General features: G+C 55.1%; 1 protein-coding gene and 1 long non-coding RNA gene across 3 annotated transcripts in view; one reads left to right on the top strand and one right to left on the bottom strand.

Annotated features, from left to right (window-relative positions):
* The first annotated feature begins 293 nt into the window (after window positions 1–293).
* On the top strand, window positions 294–9,448 carry LOC137233429 (uncharacterized). The gene is made up of 3 exons (XR_010947409.1): window positions 294–1,166; window positions 8,914–9,003; window positions 9,420–9,448. It is a non-coding gene; the product is annotated as an uncharacterized lncRNA (long non-coding RNA).
* Window positions 4,674–18,596, bottom strand: part of ADA2 (adenosine deaminase 2) — a 27,754-nt gene continuing 13,831 nt past the window's right edge. For both annotated transcript variants that reach the window (XM_067755961.1, XM_067755960.1), the window contains 6 exons: window positions 13,508–13,635; window positions 12,097–12,187; window positions 10,730–10,838; window positions 8,305–8,462; window positions 7,598–7,800; window positions 4,674–7,398 (listed from right to left, as the gene is read on the bottom strand). In XM_067755961.1, coding sequence (XP_067612062.1) covers window positions 7,299–7,398; window positions 7,598–7,800; window positions 8,305–8,462; window positions 10,730–10,838; window positions 12,097–12,187; window positions 13,508–13,635 — 789 coding nt within the window. In that variant the 3' untranslated portion in view covers window positions 4,674–7,298. The remainder of the gene's footprint in view (window positions 7,399–7,597; window positions 7,801–8,304; window positions 8,463–10,729; window positions 10,839–12,096; window positions 12,188–13,507; window positions 13,636–18,596) is intronic.

Raw genomic sequence — 18,596 nt, 5'->3', positions numbered from 1 at the left:
TAACATTTACAGAAAATCTTTAAAACCTGCTGAGGTAAAGCACTGTGTCATCGAGTCCCGCCCGCCACCTCTGCCCTCCCGCCCCGACTGCAGAGAGGGCGGAAGGGGGACTTCTGACACCTTGGCCCCTCCTAGAAGTCCTATAGAACGCCTTCCGTGAACAGATGAACGCAGGGCTGCGGCCCTGGGCCTCACACGGAGGGGAGGGCATTCGGGGGACGGGGGGAGAGGAGGCTCCTGGGGAGTCTGACTGTCCTCCCACAGGTGCTGCGTGGAGCAAATGGAGGGGCTGCCCCGCGACTCCAGCCCTGGGCGGGGCACAGCCTGAGCCTGAGCCTGGCTGCTGCGCGCTGGTGCGCGTTGTTATGTCTCGTGACCTAGTCCTGCCTGCGAGAGGATCAGTGACATCTCACCAGGACTTTAGGTCCAACCACCGATTGACAGGAAATAAAGGGCAGAGGGACGGGTCAGGAGCATCGAGGGGATGCCCTCAGCTCCGGACGGGGGCGCTCTACAGGACAAACGGCTTCGAAGAAACAGAAGAAAAGAAAAAAGAGCAGTGACGGAGCCTGCAGAGGTGCCGCTGAAATGGCGCGCAGTAATGCCTGCCCTCCTCCTGGGGAAGCTGGCCGGCCTCTCGTCTCAGGCCCCGGCTGCACCCCGGTCCTCACCAGAGGCTTTCCTGCCGAGATGAACTCAGGGCTGGTTTTCACTCAGAGGCTGGTACCTCCTTCCCCTCTAGCCATTGGCGCTACCGCCTCCCCGTGGACCAAGTTTTCTCCCTGCAGTGGTAACACCTCCTTCAGAGCACAGAACTGACCGTCAGAGCCAGAAAGGGCTCTAAGAGCACACCGGGCCCAGCACCTCCTGTGATAAAATGAGGCCATCAGCCCAGAAGCCCTGTGAGCCGTGGACGAGGGTCGGAGCGCTGCACACGGTGGCAGAGACCTCTGGCTGGCGCTCAGACCTCAGGGACCAGCATTCTTCTCTCTTTCCCGTGCTGACCTCCCCAGATGCACCCCCATCTGACCCCTCACCTCCCACGGGCCTCCCAGTCTGTGGGGCGGGAATCCACGTGGAACCAGAGCTCACGGCCCTGCCACGCTCCTCCCAGGCTCTGACCCATTCACCTCTTCTCCTGGCGGCTTTGTTGCATTTGGCCTTGGGTGAGTTACTGGGGTTGAAGTGTGGGCTTTTCTGGAAGAGGTCTGGGGCCCCAGATACGGCTCCCAGCGTCAGAGGATGTTTGGGGCAAGGAGGACTGAGGGGGTCAGAGAGAGGGCATTCCCGGAGGTCGCAGACTGAGGCGCTGACCCCTCGGCCTCCAACCCCCTTCTGAGCAGACAGAACTGCAGGTGTCCCTCATCTACAGAAAATTATGTCCGGTTTCTTATTTTTTCCTTCAAAATGTTGTTCATATATTTTCCTTTTTTCATTTCTACTTCTAATCTGCCTGGACCGGGTGTTTGACCTATAAAGCAAGACCTGCTTCCCCCTGCTGCATAGATGACTGTTTCAAACGTCCTAGAGCCTTCCCTGGAGCTGGTGCCTTGGAGGAAGGGGTGTGTGTATAAACCCAGGGAGGCGCCCTCAGGGCTTCTGTCACCTGGCCATCTATTCAGTCATTGCATATATTAGGTACTTATTACGTTGCAAGAGTTTTTGTGGGTTTTTTTTTTGGGGGGGGGGTTTGTGTATGGTTTCTTTGTTTGGTTTTTGGCTTTAGGGTTTTTTTGGCCACACCATGAGGTATGCAGGATCTTAGTTCCCCAACCAGGGATCGAATCTGTGCCCCCTGCAGTGGAAGCGTGGAGTCCTAACCCCTCGGAGCACCAGGGAATTCCCAAGAGTTTATAATAACAGATATCTAAAAACAATCCAGGTGTCAGCTATCTGGGCCTTGTTTATTAAGCTCTGGTGTGTCCCCACTGAGAAACCGTGAGACAGAGGGTGGGGAAAGACCCTCAGCTAAAAGCAAAGCTCAGGACGGTGGGCAACGTGTGCCTTTCATCACAGAAAGAGGAAACAGAGTTTACATGTGCATTTGTTTATTTTGCACAAAGAAACACAAGAAACTGATAAACATGGTGGGAAACATAGGTGGGGTGGGAAAGAGGCGTGGGGAGTAGAGGTGGGTATAAATCTTTCAACATTTCCCTTTTCATGTTTTTTTGATTTTTGAAATGTGATTCCATACCTATTCGAACTTCTTATTTTACTATAACAAAATGTAAACACGTCGATGGCCCTGCCCTCCCGTCCCTCTACGAGCTCTAAATGTGGCCAGAGGGCAGGACGCCCATGGCAGGAGCGGGCCTTTCTCCCGGAGGAGATGGGGAGCAAAAGCAAAGCAGGGGAGGCAGGTAGTGCAAGTGAGACGGCCGGAGCCAGGGGAACGGACCTCAGGTCTGGTCACCGTGGGAAGGAGCAAGTGGAATTCCGGCCGATGTGTTTTCAAAGCGAGCGCACCTGCCCCTGTGGGTCTGAGGCGGAAAGGGCGCCGGGAGCGAGCGGCGGCACCTGCGCTGCCGTGTGTGGCCACCAGGGGTCAGCAGCGCGCCGCCCGCCGCAGTTGCCGCCGCCACAGGCGCCGCAGGTGCCGAAGGTGCGGGCCGCAAGCATCGCCTTTGCTTTCAGACTCCTTCCTCCGGGCACTTCCCACCAAACGGAGGTCCCCGGGGGCGGGGGCGGAGGACCCTGGACAAAGGCTCTGGGCAAGAATCCGTTCGTTCGGGGCCACAGGAAGCCGAGGCCAAGGGAAGCCAGGGGTCATGAGAGCGGTCAGCCTGTCCCCCGAGGGCTGATGCGTCCCGGCCTCATGGAGCCAGAACAGGGGTGAAACGGCTGTCGTGTGTGGGTTAGGGGTTGAGCAGTGCGAACCCCACCCTCAGAGAACTGACCCAGGCCCACCAGGGTGATGGGCCCCTGACAGGAGAGAAAACAGCCCCGAATTGTAGGGTGACCACTGAGGCAAGACTCAGGAAACTGCTATCACCTGCTGTGTGACCTGGGAGAGTTACTGACCCTCTCTGGGCCCCAGTTGAGCCCTCTGTCCCTCAGAGAGGGTAGATAAAATGATCTTTAGGCCTCTCCCCGCTCTGATAGTCTGTGAATCTAAAACTTCCAGTCCTCCCACCTCTTCCCCTCTGGGAGGTCTGGCTGGACTGGGCAGACCTCATCTCCTAACATACGGTCTCCGGACAGTCCCCAAGGAAAGGCCCTTTGGGAGGTTGGATCCTGGCCACCCTGAAGGAGGAAGAGGAAGAGGCTATTGGCTGAAAAGCCTGGACCCCGTGGAACCCAGCGTCTCTGCCCCAGCCGCACCGTCGGCGGGGAGAATCGGGAACTACAGATGCTTCTCAGGGCAAAACCCGTCTGACATCGCTGCCTGTCCCCACCATGATCCCAGATCCCACACCTCTGACGTCCGCGCTTCGGGACGCAGAAGAAAGAACAAAGAAGGTTACATTATTTTAGGATGACTGCTAATTAAAGTAGCATATATTATGTATGTGAAAGTGGTATTTATAATCTAGCAAGCTGACTTAATTTCGGCCGATAGATGCATCTACACGTAGCCAGACCTCAACGAGTCCAGTCTTGCAAGAGGCATGGCTCACATCAGTGCTTCAAACTCCTGACCTGGGGAAAGGGACATTTGGGGATCTGGACAAGGTGGCCGAGATGGGTCGCAGAATCCTGTTCTGGTGAACTTTAAAAATTAAACAGTCAGGTCGTCCTGAGGAAGTTCCGGGCAGCACCTGATAACCAATCGATCGATCAGAGAAAGTTCTTCTTACGGCAGAATGGCAGCTCATACATATGGAAGAAATGGCAGAACCAGAAAAACCACCATTTGGTGGTTGTCTCTTCCAGATATTTTCTACGGCATCTTACATGCCCTTCCTATTATGTGACCTTGACCATCTTCCATCAGAAGGCAAGGTCTCTCCCCCTCCTCTTGAAACCGGGAGGGTTTAGCCTAGAGAGATATGGCCCAAGAGTATGGCGGATGTGATGCCAGGGGACTTCCAAGGTTATATCAGAAAAGGCAATAGAACTTCTGCTTTGTTCCCTGAACACGTACTCTTGAAGCCTTCGGCCGCCATGCTGTGCGGAAGCCCACCCGGGCCTGTGCAGAGACCCCTGGCTGAGGCGGGAGGCTGTGTGGAGACAAGGAGGTCCCGGCCAGCCCCCAGCCGCTCCCACCCCTCCAACTCACGAGAGAGATGGAACTGCCGCAAACAGAACTGCCCAGCTGGGCCCACCCCAAATCCCGGACCCACAGAAACCGTGAGAGACAATACGTCTTATTGCTTTCTTAAGCCACTAAACTTTGGGATAATTTACTGTGCAGCACTAGGTAACTAAAACAGCCACGAGGGGAGTAATCGTCTCGATTCAGACACTAACCCTCAGTGGATGTACATTCTCTCTTGCCTAAAGCTAGTTTCTCATCAGAGGTCAGTGTCGTTTCTCCTTCCTGTTATTCTAGGATCTTCTGATTATCACCTTTCTCATTTATGTTTTCAGTTGCTCAGGACAGTGGGCAACGTGTGCCTTTCATCACAGAAAGAGGAAACAGAGTTTACATGTGCATTTGTTTATTTTGTACAAAGAAACACAAGAAACTAATAAACATGGTTTATTTATTTATGTTTAGAGTTCTTTGTACTATTCTTGCTACTTTTCTGAAGTTTCACATTATTTCAAGATTATAAGATTAAATGTTCCACGGTTTTCCCTGAGGTTGGATCCCAACTTCTAAACTGCTGGGAAAGGGGATGATTCACATCTCCAACGGCACTCCCTCAGTTGGATCTTCCAGAACCGCCCCCCACCCCAAGCTGTCCTGGACGGAAGCAAAACTCCAGGACCGGGAGGCCAGGCCAGGGCACCCATCGCGGGCCAGACGATGGGGACTCTGGTTTTCCAGCCCAGACCCTTCCTCTGACAAAGGAGACCTCACTCTAAACAAATAGATGCAGACTCCAGGGGTTCAAATCACAAAAGGTGTTTTGTGAACAGGTTTTGCTACCGATTTCCTTGAAAGAAACAGCGCGCCCCCGGGTGCAGCAAGGTTTTGCTTACAAGAATTCAACTAACACAAGTTTTCCCCGAAGACCTGTATGTCAGGGCCCCTCTGGGAAGTCACAGGAGGAGTGAGTGAAACAGGTTCTACGTTCTCTACCCGCCGCAGAACCGGGGGCCACGGCCCCTCCCTCCTGGCGAGTCCCGGTCTGGCTCTGCTGGTGCTTCTGTTTCTCTGCGGGGACTCTGCCTGTTGAACCGGCACGAAGGCACCACAGCCGGTTAGTTTTCCCAAATCAGAGACCCCACACTCCTGGGAGACCCTCATGACCGTGGCAGCTGGCTACCGAAGCCCGTTCTGCTAAGTTCCGTTGTCACCATTCATTGAATCGAAGTCAGCTCAGTTGGGACCCGTGTGCCCCCTGCTGGGATTGGTTAAGGCCATGAATCAAAAGGTCTTCAAGGGCCTCTGGTTCCCTCTGGACACCAGCCTGTGGTTGAGCACCCTAGTCAGCAAGGCTGTCCCAGCACCAGGAGCCAGGAGCCAGGGAGAGGGTGGGCTTCACCACAGCCACAGGGCACTTGTGATGACTTCTTCGGTTCTCCTTCGCAGCCTGGGCCCACGTGAGGCCAGGGCCAGCTCCTCGCCTACCTTCTCCCAGAGACCAGGCTGGGAGCCGGGACCCGACCTCAGCTCAGCACGAACACGGCATGTCCGTTCTTGCAACACACTGTTTACTGGGGGCTGACTGGGCACGGGCTGGGCTCCGGGCTCGCGGTGGACGTGAACCGGTCATTCGTGCCTGTCCACGGGGAGACGACGGCGTGGGGGAGGGCGGCCCCGCAGAACTAGATGCATGGTCATTACACATCACGGTGGAGTGGGAGGGAAGAGCAAGGAGCCCCGAGGGGGAAGCCTTTCTGAAACAAGGACATGAAGCCCGAGGGTGACAAGAGTCAGACACAAGCGGGAGAAGCAGCATTCCCGGCAGAGAGACCCAGGGGGGCCCTGGGGCTGGCAGAGCTCGGGACACCGAGGCTGGAGTCCCATGCGGGGCGGGATGGAGTGGGAGGGACCCCGGCTCACAGGGTGCTACGTGCCCAGTGGGGACAGGAGTTTCCTAAGTGCACAGACTTGTCACAGTGGAGGACCCTGGTTTAATTTAACTTTTTTTAAAAATAAATTTGTTTATTTATTTTATTTATTTTTGGCTGTGTTGGGTCTTCGTTGCTGTGCACGGGCTTTCTCTAGTTGCGGCGAGCAGAGGTTACTCTTTGTTGTGGTGTGCGGGCTTCTCATTGCAGTGGCTTCTCTTGCTGTGGAGCACGGGCTCTAGGCGTGCGGGCTTCAGTAGTTGTGGCTCACGGGCTCAGTAGTTGTGACTCACAGGGCCTAAAGCGCAGGCTCAGTAGTTGTGGCGCACGGGTTTAGTTGCTCCGCGGCATGTGGAATCTCCCCGGACCAGGGCTCGAATCCGTGTCCCCTGCATTGGCAGGCGGATTCTTAGCAACTGCGCCACCAGGGAAGCCCCTAATTTAACTTTAAACAGTCATTGCTCCCGGAGAACGAGCTGGAAAGGGCAAAGAGAAGAGAGAGAGCAGCTAGGGACTGCTGCGAGTCAGGCCAGAGCGCATACAGCCGCTGCAGGGCAGGCAGCAGCGGTGTGGGGAGGTTGGGTGAACAGGGGCAGCAAGAACTCCTCTGACGACCTCTGCGCCGCCTGGACGGACATGCCAGTCACTGAGGCGCCTGGGAGGGAAGCGTTGCTCAGAGCTGGTCTCCGAGGCTCCTGTGGGCCATCGAGTGTATTGATTGGGAATCACCCACAGGTTTGGGAATCATCATCAAGTAGGCGGTTTCTGAAGGGAAGGAGTGGACGAGACCACCCAGGAGAAGAGTGTGGAGTGAAGAGAGAAAAGGGGAGGGAAGCAGCGGAGACCAAAGTGCAGGGCTGAGCTGAGGGACGCCCACCCGAGACCAGCCGAGAGGAGCTCGGGGACGGGGCCCCCCCGGGAGCTGCGGCCGGAGGGAAGCAGGAACCCGGAGGGGCTGTGTCACCGAGGCCGAGGGAGGACATTCCACGAGGTGTGTGGGGTCCACTGATGAGGGCTCTGAGAGTTCGGGCAAGGTGGAGGCTGAGGGTGGCCTTCGCAGGTCGGTTCTGGTAAAGAGACGGAGGTGACTTCCTTGGGTTCCAGACCGGCGGAGAGAAGGCGAAGCCGGGGCGGAGGGAAGCAGAGGCAGTGGGTGACAGACGGCCGTCTCCTCACTCGGGGCCCCTTGCCAGCTGGGCCACAAACTTCTGCCACCTCTCCTCCCAGGTTGCCATGGCAAACTGCTTCTCCGGCTCCGACAGGGCGCTGTACCTGCGGGGGCGGGGCGCCCGGGTCAGCCTAGGGAGGGGCGGGAGGGGACCTCGGATGCTGGCAGGGCACCGTGTCCCCAGCCCGAGAGCAGTCACAGGATAGGAGACAATGCGGAGAAGAGCACGGAAACCTCCGGGCCTCAGCCCAAACCCCGGAGCGGTCAACACAGGCGGTGACCAAGGAGAACAGGTACACTCACCTGATGGAGTTCACGGCCAGCTGTTTGAGGGTCCTCAGGTCGGCTGTCATCCCCCCAATGCCCATGAAGGCCTCGTAGAAATCATAGGACAAGCCTTTGGCTCCAAACGTAGCGGGGTCGTCAGAGCTGATGACCATGGGGTACCCGGTGGCCATCAGCACAGCTGCAGGGTGGTTTCTTAGGTCAGACACCAGCTTCAGAACCTGCCCAGGCAGAGACAACCGGGCATCCATGAAGAGCCGTCACGAGGAAGGTGAGGCCGCGAGTATAACCGGGCCTTGCCGTCCCCGTCACTGTTCCGAGCATCGGGGCTCTGGGCGGTCCTGACGCAGGAAGAGCCGGTCCTCTCACGAGTCCTCGTCTTCTCCACAAACATCTGGTCTCTCCTGGTCCTGCTCGCAGCGGCTGCCCTAAGCACAAAGCCCCAGGCAGCTGCCCGGCAGTGGGACCCCACGCTACCCCCTGCGTGTCCGTCCCGGGCCCCTTTAGCTTCGTCCATAGCTTCACCCGCAGTCCCGCCCCACTGGGGCCCCTCATCACTATGAATGGTTTAGGCAAAGTCCATTCCTACATAACTTCACGACCGGGAGTGAGAGAGTGGAGGGACAGAGAAACCAAGGGAGTTAACGGAGAGATTATGCAGGAGAAAGGTTGGCCATGGCTGGGGGAGGAGAGTGCCCTCCACTGGCCCCAGGGAGCCTGCGTACCTGGTTGGAGATGGGACAGACTTCGACCGGGATGTCCTTCTTCCAAGCCTCAGCCCAGACGGCCGGGTGTTTGCTCAAAGCAAACCCATGGCCAATCCTGGTCGCGTTCAGTATCAGGGCATCCAGAACGTTTCTGTCTGCAGAGGTACCCTGCCAGTCTAGGAATAAAGGGGGTGGGTCTTCAGCAGGATGGATGGGACCCACAGACAATCTGCAGGTGAAAGGCCCAGACTCCCCAAGCAGGAAAAGGAAGAGAAATGACCATTAACACAAAAGCGCACACGCGCACACGTTTTCCTTATGACGATGCTGAAGAGAGGTACGGCCTGCCTATAGGTACGTACGTGTGTATGTGCGTATGTAACAGTTGAGGAAGTTGAAACCCACACAGGCTTTATAAACTCAAGCAAGGTCCTCAGGCAGGAAGCAGCAAAACTGGGTTTCAAGCCTTGGTCTACCTGACCCACCGTCCATATTCTTTCTTTCCATTTTATGTTTGTTTCCAGAGCTGTTTTCTGGGAATTTTATGTGTAGGATCCTCTATAGCAATGTGCTGCAGACTCGGTCACTCTAATGATTTGTACGAACTTTAATTTCTGTCTGTAACAGAGCTCTTGGGACAACCCGTGGCAGGACGGCAGCAGCCAGCAGGAACCAGCCACCCCGAGGCGGCTTCCCGCTGGCAGGGCCTCGCTGGAGGTGAGAATGGCAGTTCGGACTCTGCCAGCCTGGGGAGGGAGGGTGCGGGTGAGGACTCCTGCAGCTTCCCCCCAGTACAAGGAGGTGCCCTGGAGGAAACAGCTCCTCTCTGGTCACGCCTGGTTGTGACTTCATATCTGTGGCCAAGTGGGGTGAAATCCTGGACCCAGAAAGCAAGCAGAGGTTGCTTATTGTGGGAGATCACAGAAGACCTAATTGTGAGACCCAGGTGTGAGGGCCGCATGCCTGGAAAAGCATCCTGACTGATTCACATGGGAAAGGTGAAAACTCCACTTTTCTGTTGGGAATGAAACCCACGTGTTCCCATTGCTGGTGAGGGCATGTGCTTCAGGTAGATTTTCACTAGTTTCCTAACTACTACTTCTTTTCAAAGATTTTTTTCTTTTTAACTAAAGGTGTTAAATACCCAAGTCCTGGCAAAATCCTCTCCTAGGACCATGCGTCTTGGAATTGAGATGATTTCACAGAGGTGAGTATGATTTTCCCAACCAAACCACGTGGTCTTCAAGGCTAACACCCCCCCCCTACACACACCATCTCCACTTCCCCACCCCCACAAACAATTCTTTAAATCTCCTAGAACAGCTTGGATCTAAATGGACTTGAAAATAATGTCAGGAAAAAGAGATTAACGCGGGATTTCCCTGGCGGGACTTCCCTAGTGGTCCAGCGGTTAAGACTCCACGATCCCTGGTCAGGGAGCTACATCCCGCGTGCCGCACGGCAAAACTAAGAGTCCGCGTGTCGCAAGTAAGAGCTCGCGTGTCGCAACTGAGAGCTCGCGTGTCGCAACTAAGAGCTCGCGTGCCACATCTACGACCCGGGGCAGCCTAAATAATACATAACTGAGAGATCAGTGCCCAGGAGCCTTCCTCTGAGAGATGACGAGACACAAGGGTTTAAGCCCGGCTATGAAATCCCAGCTCCCACGGCTCTGCCCTTGGCTCCTAGGGCTTCTTGGGTGGCAGGAGCCCAAGGTGCTCTGAGGGGTGCCAGTCGGGATGCAGCAGGTCTAAGCCCCCCAGATCTTCCCTGGGATCTGATGTCGCAGCTGTGACCTGGTGTTGCTTCTGCTGAGGGTCGACGTGTTTTATTTAAGGTCTGGAATGTCTGGAGGCTGAGCGATGACCAGTGAGCCCGTGGACTGAGCTTTGAGGAGCAGAGACATGGCTGGGCGGATGGCATTTCAGAAACAAGGGCAGCCAGGCTGCCTGAGTGGGGTGGGGTCCCCCCTTCAGCCTGGTGGGTGTGGACAGTGCCTCCCAGCCGTGGCGCTGGTCTGGGGGTCCCTCTCCCACCACCTCCCGGGGTGCCCCTTTGCAGGGGAGTCGACCTCGAAAGCACAGTTCACACCTTATGAAAAGGAGATCATCAGAAAGGTCCCAGCTCCTCACCGGGGACCAGTTACTGTGCTTGGCTGGAGCCCTGGGCTCCTCACCTGTAAATGGGGGCAAAAGCACCCTCCTGGCAGGACCGGCTGAGAGCTGTGAATAACGCATGTGAAGGGCAGCTGCCCCAGTATCCCTGTCCCTCCTTCTCCGGGTGTTGCTCTCAGGACAGATGTGATAATGTACGTGAAAGGGACAGGTGCCGCCAGACGCCTTGGGGCTGTCAGTCCACTTCCCGGTGTCCCGTCCGTGCCCTCGGAGATGGCCAGGGCCCCTGCCCATCACCCCCTCTGTCCCCGACGGGGTCATAGGCTCACCTGTCTCTCCGGCGTGGAAGAAGTAAGGCAGCTTAATGCCCCGCGAGGCTGGAATCATCAAAACCTCCTTGTAGTCATACAGGGAGTGGCCCGTGTCCTCTCGCCCCACCTGCAGGACAGAGTGGGGGGCCTTGCTGGTGTGCCCTGCAGCCCTGTACCTGCCAGCAATGCTGAGGCCTCAGGCACACAGCCTTTTGAGAGGGACCAGTAGCAGGACTGGGAAAGAAAAAGAGAGCGCGTTGCCCCGAAAGAACTCCCCCCTTATTCAGAGGCTGTACCTCGACCCTCCCAGCCTTTGCGTGGTGTCCTGCACACGGCCTTCCCAGCCCTGCGCTCCAGCCCGAGCTCCTTGTTGGGGGAGAGAGAGACTCAGAGAGCACAGAGACAGAGCCAGAGAGGGCGGGAGAGCCTGAGCCCTAGACCAGGGTCGGGAGGATTGTGGCCTTCGACCCCTGGGCTCCCCGGGCCTGGCAGCTCCCAGCAGAGTCCCTCAGCCGTAATTAGCCCGACCGCAATTGCACCAAAGTCTGGCTCTTCAAAGGGGGCCCCACCCCCAGGGCCGGGAGTGAGAGAGCCTTGGGAGAGAAGGCGGGGAGGGGCGCTGACACCCTCGTGATAACACAAGCTGGGCGCTCAGCGCAGCAGGACGGAGTGCAGACCCCAGCCGACCCTTTGAACAACACCAGCCCGGCTTCCCTCGAGGACTGGTGCACCTGAGTCCTGTAGGGACCGGTCGGGAGGCGCCGCAGACAGAGGGGAAAAGGGGTTGGAGAGGCCGGATCCCCTGAGCAGCCCCCGAGGACCCCAGGAGGACACCCTGGTCCAAAGAAAACAATTCCTTGAGCTCCGCTCCCGGGGCCCTGGCGGGCCTGAACGTAAGGGCTTCAGCGCAGTCTCGAGTGGAATGTGCACATTCTGGAAGAGGGGTCGGGGTGCCTTTGGCCAGTTAGATTAACGTAGCTTCTGAGTGAGGTTACGGAGTTGTCACCTGGAAGTGTGGCCTGGCTGTTATGTGGGGCGGGGGGTGAGGGGGCTTTGGAAACAGCTGGGGTGAAGGGGGCGGGGCCGCTTTTGGATCCTGGACGGTACGCTCAGGCCCAGGCCCATGTCTCCTTCCAGACACCCCAGCCCTGGGCTGCAGCTTGAAGAGCGATGTGTCGTGGGCACTGAGGCCAGAGCAGGGCAGAGGCCGGGGAGTGGGGGGCAGCCCCTCATCCTGGCCCTTCCTTGTTCTGGAGCTTCCCTTTCTAGCCTTTTTCTGAACTTTTCTGCTCTCCCTTCCCCCCCCCCCCCCAGGCCCCGAGGGAGGGTCTCAGTGGTGCCGGCCACCCAGCTCTTCCCGGAGGGCTTTGGGCTGGGCCCATTACCAGGTCAAACCCCGCCACCATCCCGGGGAACTTGGCTCGAAGCTCCATGGCTGTCTGGATGGATTTCGTGATGGTGGACGCATCTTTGGACCTGTGGGAGAGATGGAGAGAAGCACGGGCGCAGGCTCCTCGGGGCCAGTGGGTGTAGTGAGCGCCCCTCACGACCAGTCTGGCCTCGTCCAGGGCACCCAGCCGCCCTGCCCACACGACCCCGCCCCATCCAGGCTGTTGTGCCCCATCACGGAGAAATTCTGCCCAAATCCATCTTTTCAAGGACTCCGGCGGGGCCCACAGAGAGCGTAGGCTCTGGAAAGCCAGTGGGGATGGGGACCCACGGGGTCAAAACAAATAGTGCAGTTTTATTGGTCTGCATTTGACTGAAGCAAAGCGGCCATGCCCGAAACTTGCCCCGCATCCCTGAGAGGATGGTCCTGGAGGTGCCCAGCCCACTGCTCCCTGGGCACCTGTGAAACACCACAGGCCACCCAGTCCCTGACAGGGCAGCTGGGCCTGGGCCCTGGTTCCGTCAGCAAGGCCCGGGCACTGCAGAAACCACACGACCAAAGTGTCTCTTCTGCCCTGCACGTCTCTCCCTTCCAGCCCAGGGCAGGGAAAAGGCGGGAGCGACACCACGGAAGCACAAAGAAAAGGCGCAAGTCCATGTGGGGCCGAGGCATCGCCCCGCTTGTTCCATCCCCGGCTCTGTGAGCCCCACACCTGCCCGTCCCTCCTCTGCACCGGGAGCAGCTGCCTCCGTCCCCAGCGCCAAGGGGACGCCGTGCGGCCGCGCTCCTGACACCGGCCCCCGGGAGCTTCCGCCATCCACCACCGCCAGCTCCACCCCGGCCCACCAGCGCCGGCGGCCCCAAGTCTCACCAGGACGGGAGGGGGCTCCAGGGAGGCCTGACTGCCCTTCCGCCTCCCCCGGCGGGGGGCTGAGCAGGCGGGGTCTGCCCTCCCCAAACCCTCCGGCTGGACACGGCGCCGACTGTCCAGACCGGCTGCTTTCCGACAAAAGGGAGACCCTTCCTCGGTAAAATCCGAGTTCCGCGGAGGCCTCCTCCTCTTGCTTGGGGCAAGGGTGAGGGTTTCTTTGCAGCTCCCAGAGGCCTCCACACAGACGTGGCTGCCGTGAGGCAGAACCCGGCCGCAGATTGAAGCAAAAAACATTCAGGCAAAAACACTAAACCCGTAACTGATGACCCAGGCCGGTGTGGGTCACAGCCTGCAATGATCTGGAAAGTTGCCACAGTTCTTCATTCCAGCCTGGTCAGGATTTCAGAGTGGATTCTGCACTCCCGCTACGGCACATGGAGTCCCCCGGGGTCTCTGGCCCCAGCCTCCCAGCCCCTCCCCCCGCCCCACCCCCGTCTCCTCCTAGTCCTTCAGCTTCAGCCGTGCTCGCTCTCACCTGTGATCCGAATAAATGAGTTTGATTCCGATAAACCCAGGATGCTCTTTTGCAAAATTACGAGCCACTTCTTCGTACAACCTCACCGACCACTCTGGGCTGTAGACCGTCCCGTTCAGTTCATACACCTGCGAGGGAAGCATGGTCCCGACCAGATGTCAGAAGTGAGCAGAGCAGATCTCCAGTCCCAGCTGCCAACAGTCTCCAAAACTAGGTTGGACTCTGTGATTTCCTTGTTCAGTGCCTGTGACGGCCTCTGAGGTTGATCAGAAGTCCCAGCCCCGAATGGGATAATGCTCTTTGGTGCCACGAGGCTGGGATGTCTGCCTCTTGTTCAAGGCTGGGTCCTGGCACCTAGAACAGTGCTTGGCACATGGTCGGTGCTCAGTAAGCGTTTGTGCAGCGAATGAGGAACAGGCCAGCTGACGACAGGACACAAGCCAGAAAGGGTGTTCCAAGGACCCACTTCATCTCCCCACTCTCCCACCCTGAGGCAGGGGACCCCTGAGGTGGCCAAGCCACTAGGGACACCAAGAGCGAAATGGTCAGGGGCAGAGTGGGAAGACCAGGGGTGCACAGTAGGTGAGACAGAAGAAAACATGCAGTGGGGAAGAGCAGGCTTTTTGCTTGTGCATCTCTGGGGGTCCTGAGGGGTATCAGATGTGCTGCCCCCAAAGATCCCACTTTTACATAAGGATTATTCTGAGCTAAAGGCAATTAAGAAGCACAGAAGCAGACAGAGCTCTGTGCCCTCCTTTCTGCCTCAGAGCAGGACATACATTTCTGTCCGTGAAGGCGCCGCCTTCCAGCTCCCATTCCGGGAGAACAGCCCTTATCACTGCAGACAGAAACTGGGCTCCGAGCTAGATATGAACAGACGAACCTGACTAAAATAACCCGTCTTCTATTAGTTCCCCCATACACTTACCTCCCCACAATTTACTGCACCTGGAAGCCCAAACCTCTTTTCCTTTGTCTTATTGCTTTTCCACAATTTCTCACCATTTGTTAACATACTGTAGCATATAAGAACCTGGTCTACCCACTTCTTTGGGTCTTCACTTCTGTTCTATGAAGGTCTCCATGCACGTAAAAATTAAACGTTGACATCAAATAAAATTTCTATGCCTTTTCTCCTGTTAATGTGGCTTTTGTCAGTTTTCTTTATTTTTTATTTTTTAAATAAATTTATTTATTTATTTTGGCTGTGTTGGGTCTTCGTTGCTGCGCACCAGCTTTCTTTAGTTGCAGCGAGCGGGGGCTACTCTTCGTTGTGGTGCGCGGGCTTCTCATTGCGGTGGCTTCTCTTGTTGTGGAGCATGGGCTCTAGGCACGCGGGCTTCAGTAGTTGTGGCACACGGGCCCAGTAGTTGTGGCTCACGGGCTCTAGAGCGCAGGCTCGGTAGTTGTGGTGCACAGGCTTAGTTGCTCCGCGGTATGTGTGATCTTCCTGGACCAGGGCTCGAACCCGTGTCCTCTGCATTGGCAGGCGGATTCTTAACCACTGTGCCACTAGGGAAGCCCTGCTTTTGTCAGTTTAATTTGCACATCCCAAGAACAGAACGTAAGAAGGTAAAGGAAACTTACTTTCTTCCTTTCCTACTTACAAAGTTTTGTGGGGGTTTTTTTGGCTGCGTTGGGTCTTCGTTGCTGCGCGCGAGCTTTCTCTAGTTGTGGCGAGCGAGGGCTACTCTTCGTTGCGGTGCGTGGGCTTCTCATTGCGGTGGCTTCTCTTGTTGCAGAGCACGGGCTCTAGGTGCGTGGGCTTCAGTAGTTGTGGCACGCAGGCTCAGTAGCTGTGGTTCGCCGGCTCTAGAGGGCAGGCTCAGTAGTTGTGGTGCAGGGGCTTAGTTGCTCCATGGCATGTGGGATCTTCCCGGACCACGGCTCGAACCCATGTCCCCTGCATTGGCAGGTGGATTCTTAACCACTGCACCACCAGGGAAGTCCCCAAAGGATTTTTTAAAAGAATGCTTTTCCTGTTACTGATCAAGGCATTCTGTTAGAATCTTCAAATCTTTGATGCTGTACTCCAGCAGTTCTCAAAGGATAGTCAGGGAGCCGCTGAGGGTCCCCTAGACTTTTGCAAAGTCTACAAATTCAAAACTGTCTTCATAAAAATGTTGAGATGTTTTCTTTTTCACTCTAATTCTCTGAGTGTACAGAATTTTCCAGAAGCTGCATCACATATGGCAATATTGCTCTGACACAAAATAGATGGTGTAATTGTGCAGGCTTGTGCTTTGAAAATTTCTCAATTTTAGTTTCTAATACTGGTTATATTATACAGGATATAGTAGATATAATCCACATAAACAAAAGCCCTTTAGGATCCTCAAAGATTTTGTGAGTAAAAGTCTGAGAACCATTGTATTAACTCAACCCAAAATTATTAGCTGACGTCATTTTGGCATTACCCACCTGATTTGCAGAAGGGAAGGATGGAATTCTGCCCCGTGCCTTGACTGCTCCGTCATTACAAGTCACCTGTCCAGACACCCCAGCTAGGTCGGAGATCCCTGAGAACGGGGTCCATGTCGCTTGACCTTCCCACCTGCTCTCCTAGGACCAGAGGAGGAGCTCCAGAAACGAGCTTTAACCTAAGAAGAGTGCTGTCTACTTGCACCTTTTTCTTTCTTTTTTTTTTTAGTTCCCCAACCCAGGATCGAAATTGCACCCCCTGTAGTGGAAGCGCGACTGGACCACCAGGGAAATCCCTACTTGCAGCTTTAAAAATACTAAGACAGGGCTTACTGTACGGCACAGGGAGCTATATTCAATACCCTGTAATAACCTATAATGGAAAAGAATCTGAAAAAGAATAGATACATATACATGTGTGTAACTGAATCACTTTGCTGTACATCTGAAACTAATACAACATTGTAAACCAACTATAGTTCAATTAAAAAAAAAAGTGCCGTGTCTTTCCTCGCGGTCCAGTGGTTAGGACGCCGTGCTTCCACTGCAGGGGGCGTGGGCTCCATCCCTGGTTGGGGAACTAATCCTGCCTGCTGCACACTGCGGCCAAAAAAAAAAAAAAAGTAAGCCCCACGCAGCACGTTTTAGGGGATGGGTGGATAGATGGATGTTGGGGGGGGCATAGGAGACAAAAGAAAGAAACTTAAATATATAGATCAACACATGATATTCTGCCTAAAGGAAGATCCCTGGCAGGTTAGTCGAGTCTGCATGGCTACACAAAAAGTGCCACGGAGGGCTGATGCACTCAGGGTGGTTCCCACTCATGGATTCTGTCAGCGGTCCCACTGCTAGTTCCCGTGGCACGGAGAGCCACAAGGGCAGACACTGAAGCCGCATCCAGAGCATTTCCTGGTCTGCTGGCACCCCAGTAAGTCTCCCCTGGGACCGCCCAGGCCCCGAGCTCATGCCCCTCTGGCCTCCAGCCTCTGCCCAAGAAACTGCAGCCTTGATAGGAATCTGAAAGCGCAAGGGCCCCCCACTTGCAGGAGTGGAGACCCTTTCCAGGGTGAGACCTGCAGCCCCTCGCAGCCGCACTGGTGCAGTTAGAACAGGCTCTGAAGCCAAGCCTCAGAGGAAAGTTCTCAGCTGGTTTGAGGTTGTGGTCCGCCTTCTGGCTCCAGTGAGCTACAATATATTCCAAACCAATCACACCTCAGAGGCTTGTGGCAAGGATCAAATCAGTTAATATTTGTAAAGCACTCAGAAATGATAACTAGGTCATATGGCAGTTCTATTTTTAGGGGGTTTTAAAAATAAATTTACTTATTTCTTTTTGGCTGCGTTGGGTCTTCGTTGCCGTGTGCGGGCTTTCTCTAGTTGCAGTGAGCGGAGGCTACTCTTAGTTGCGGTGTGTGGGCTTCTCATTGCAGTGGCTTCTCTTGTTGCAGAGCACAGTCTCTAGGTGCGTGGGCTTCAGTAGTTGTGGCACTCGGGCTCAGTAGTTGTGGCTCACAGGCTTAGCTGCTCCACAGCATATGGGATCTTCCCAGACCAGGGCTCGAACCTGTGTCCCCTGCACAGGCAGGCGGATTCTTAACCACTGCACCCCCAGGGAAGTCCCTATTTTTAGTTTTTAAAAGAACCTCCATATTGTTCTCCATAATAACACAGCACTCCCACAACTGGGCATATACCCTGAGAAAACCACAATTCGAAAAGATACATGCACACCAGTGTTCACTGCAGCTCTATTTACAATAGCCAGGACATGGAAGCAACCTAAATGGCCGTTGACAGATGAATGGATAAAGAAGATGTGGTACAAATATACAATGGAATATTACTCAGCCATGAAAAGGAACAAGATTGGGTCATTTGTAGAGACATGGATGGACCTAGAGTCTGTCATACAGAGTGAAGTTAAGTCAGAAGGAGAAAAACTAATATCGTATATTAACACATATATGTGGAATCTAGAAAAATGGTACAGATGAACCTATCTGCAGGACAGGAATAGAAACGGAGACGTAGAGAATGGACATGTGAACAAAGCGGGGGAAGGGGTGTGGGATGAACTGGGAGATTAGGTTTGACATAAATACACCACCACCTGTCAAAAAGATAGCTAGTGGGAACCTGCTGTATAGCACAGAGAGCTCAGCTCGGTGCTCTGTGGGGACCTAGATGGGTGGGATGGGGGCGCGGGAGGGAGGTCCAAGGGGGAGGGGATATGTGTATACCTATAGCTGATTCACTCCATTATACAGCAGAAAGTAACACAACGTTGTAAAGCCACTCTACCCTAATAAAATTTTAAAAAAAGAAATGATAACTAGTAATACCGTGTTGTTATCAGCAACCTATGGCCAGATGCAGAAAAACAACTCAAATCTGCAGTTGTCCTATAGGAAGATGAGTTACCATCTAAGAATGTGACAACCTGTAAGTACAAGAAGGGGTCTGTCGTTCATCTAAGGCTCAGGGGTACAGAAGCGGCTATGTCTCTATAATAAGCCCCCTTGGATTAAAAACACACTGGACCCAATTTAGATGATCTCAAATCCTGCAGTTTACTTGAGGCGGTGCATATTTGTGGGGAAGTTATTCAAACTACCTACTACTTTCCTAAACTAGTACAAGATTACAAATTCCCGTTCTCTATGAT

Source organism: Pseudorca crassidens, chromosome 11 (genome assembly GCF_039906515.1).
Source record: "Pseudorca crassidens isolate mPseCra1 chromosome 11, mPseCra1.hap1, whole genome shotgun sequence".
In the NCBI taxonomy this organism is placed as follows: domain Eukaryota; kingdom Metazoa; phylum Chordata; class Mammalia; order Artiodactyla; family Delphinidae; genus Pseudorca; species Pseudorca crassidens.
This window is presented reverse-complemented; position numbering and strand designations above follow the sequence as displayed.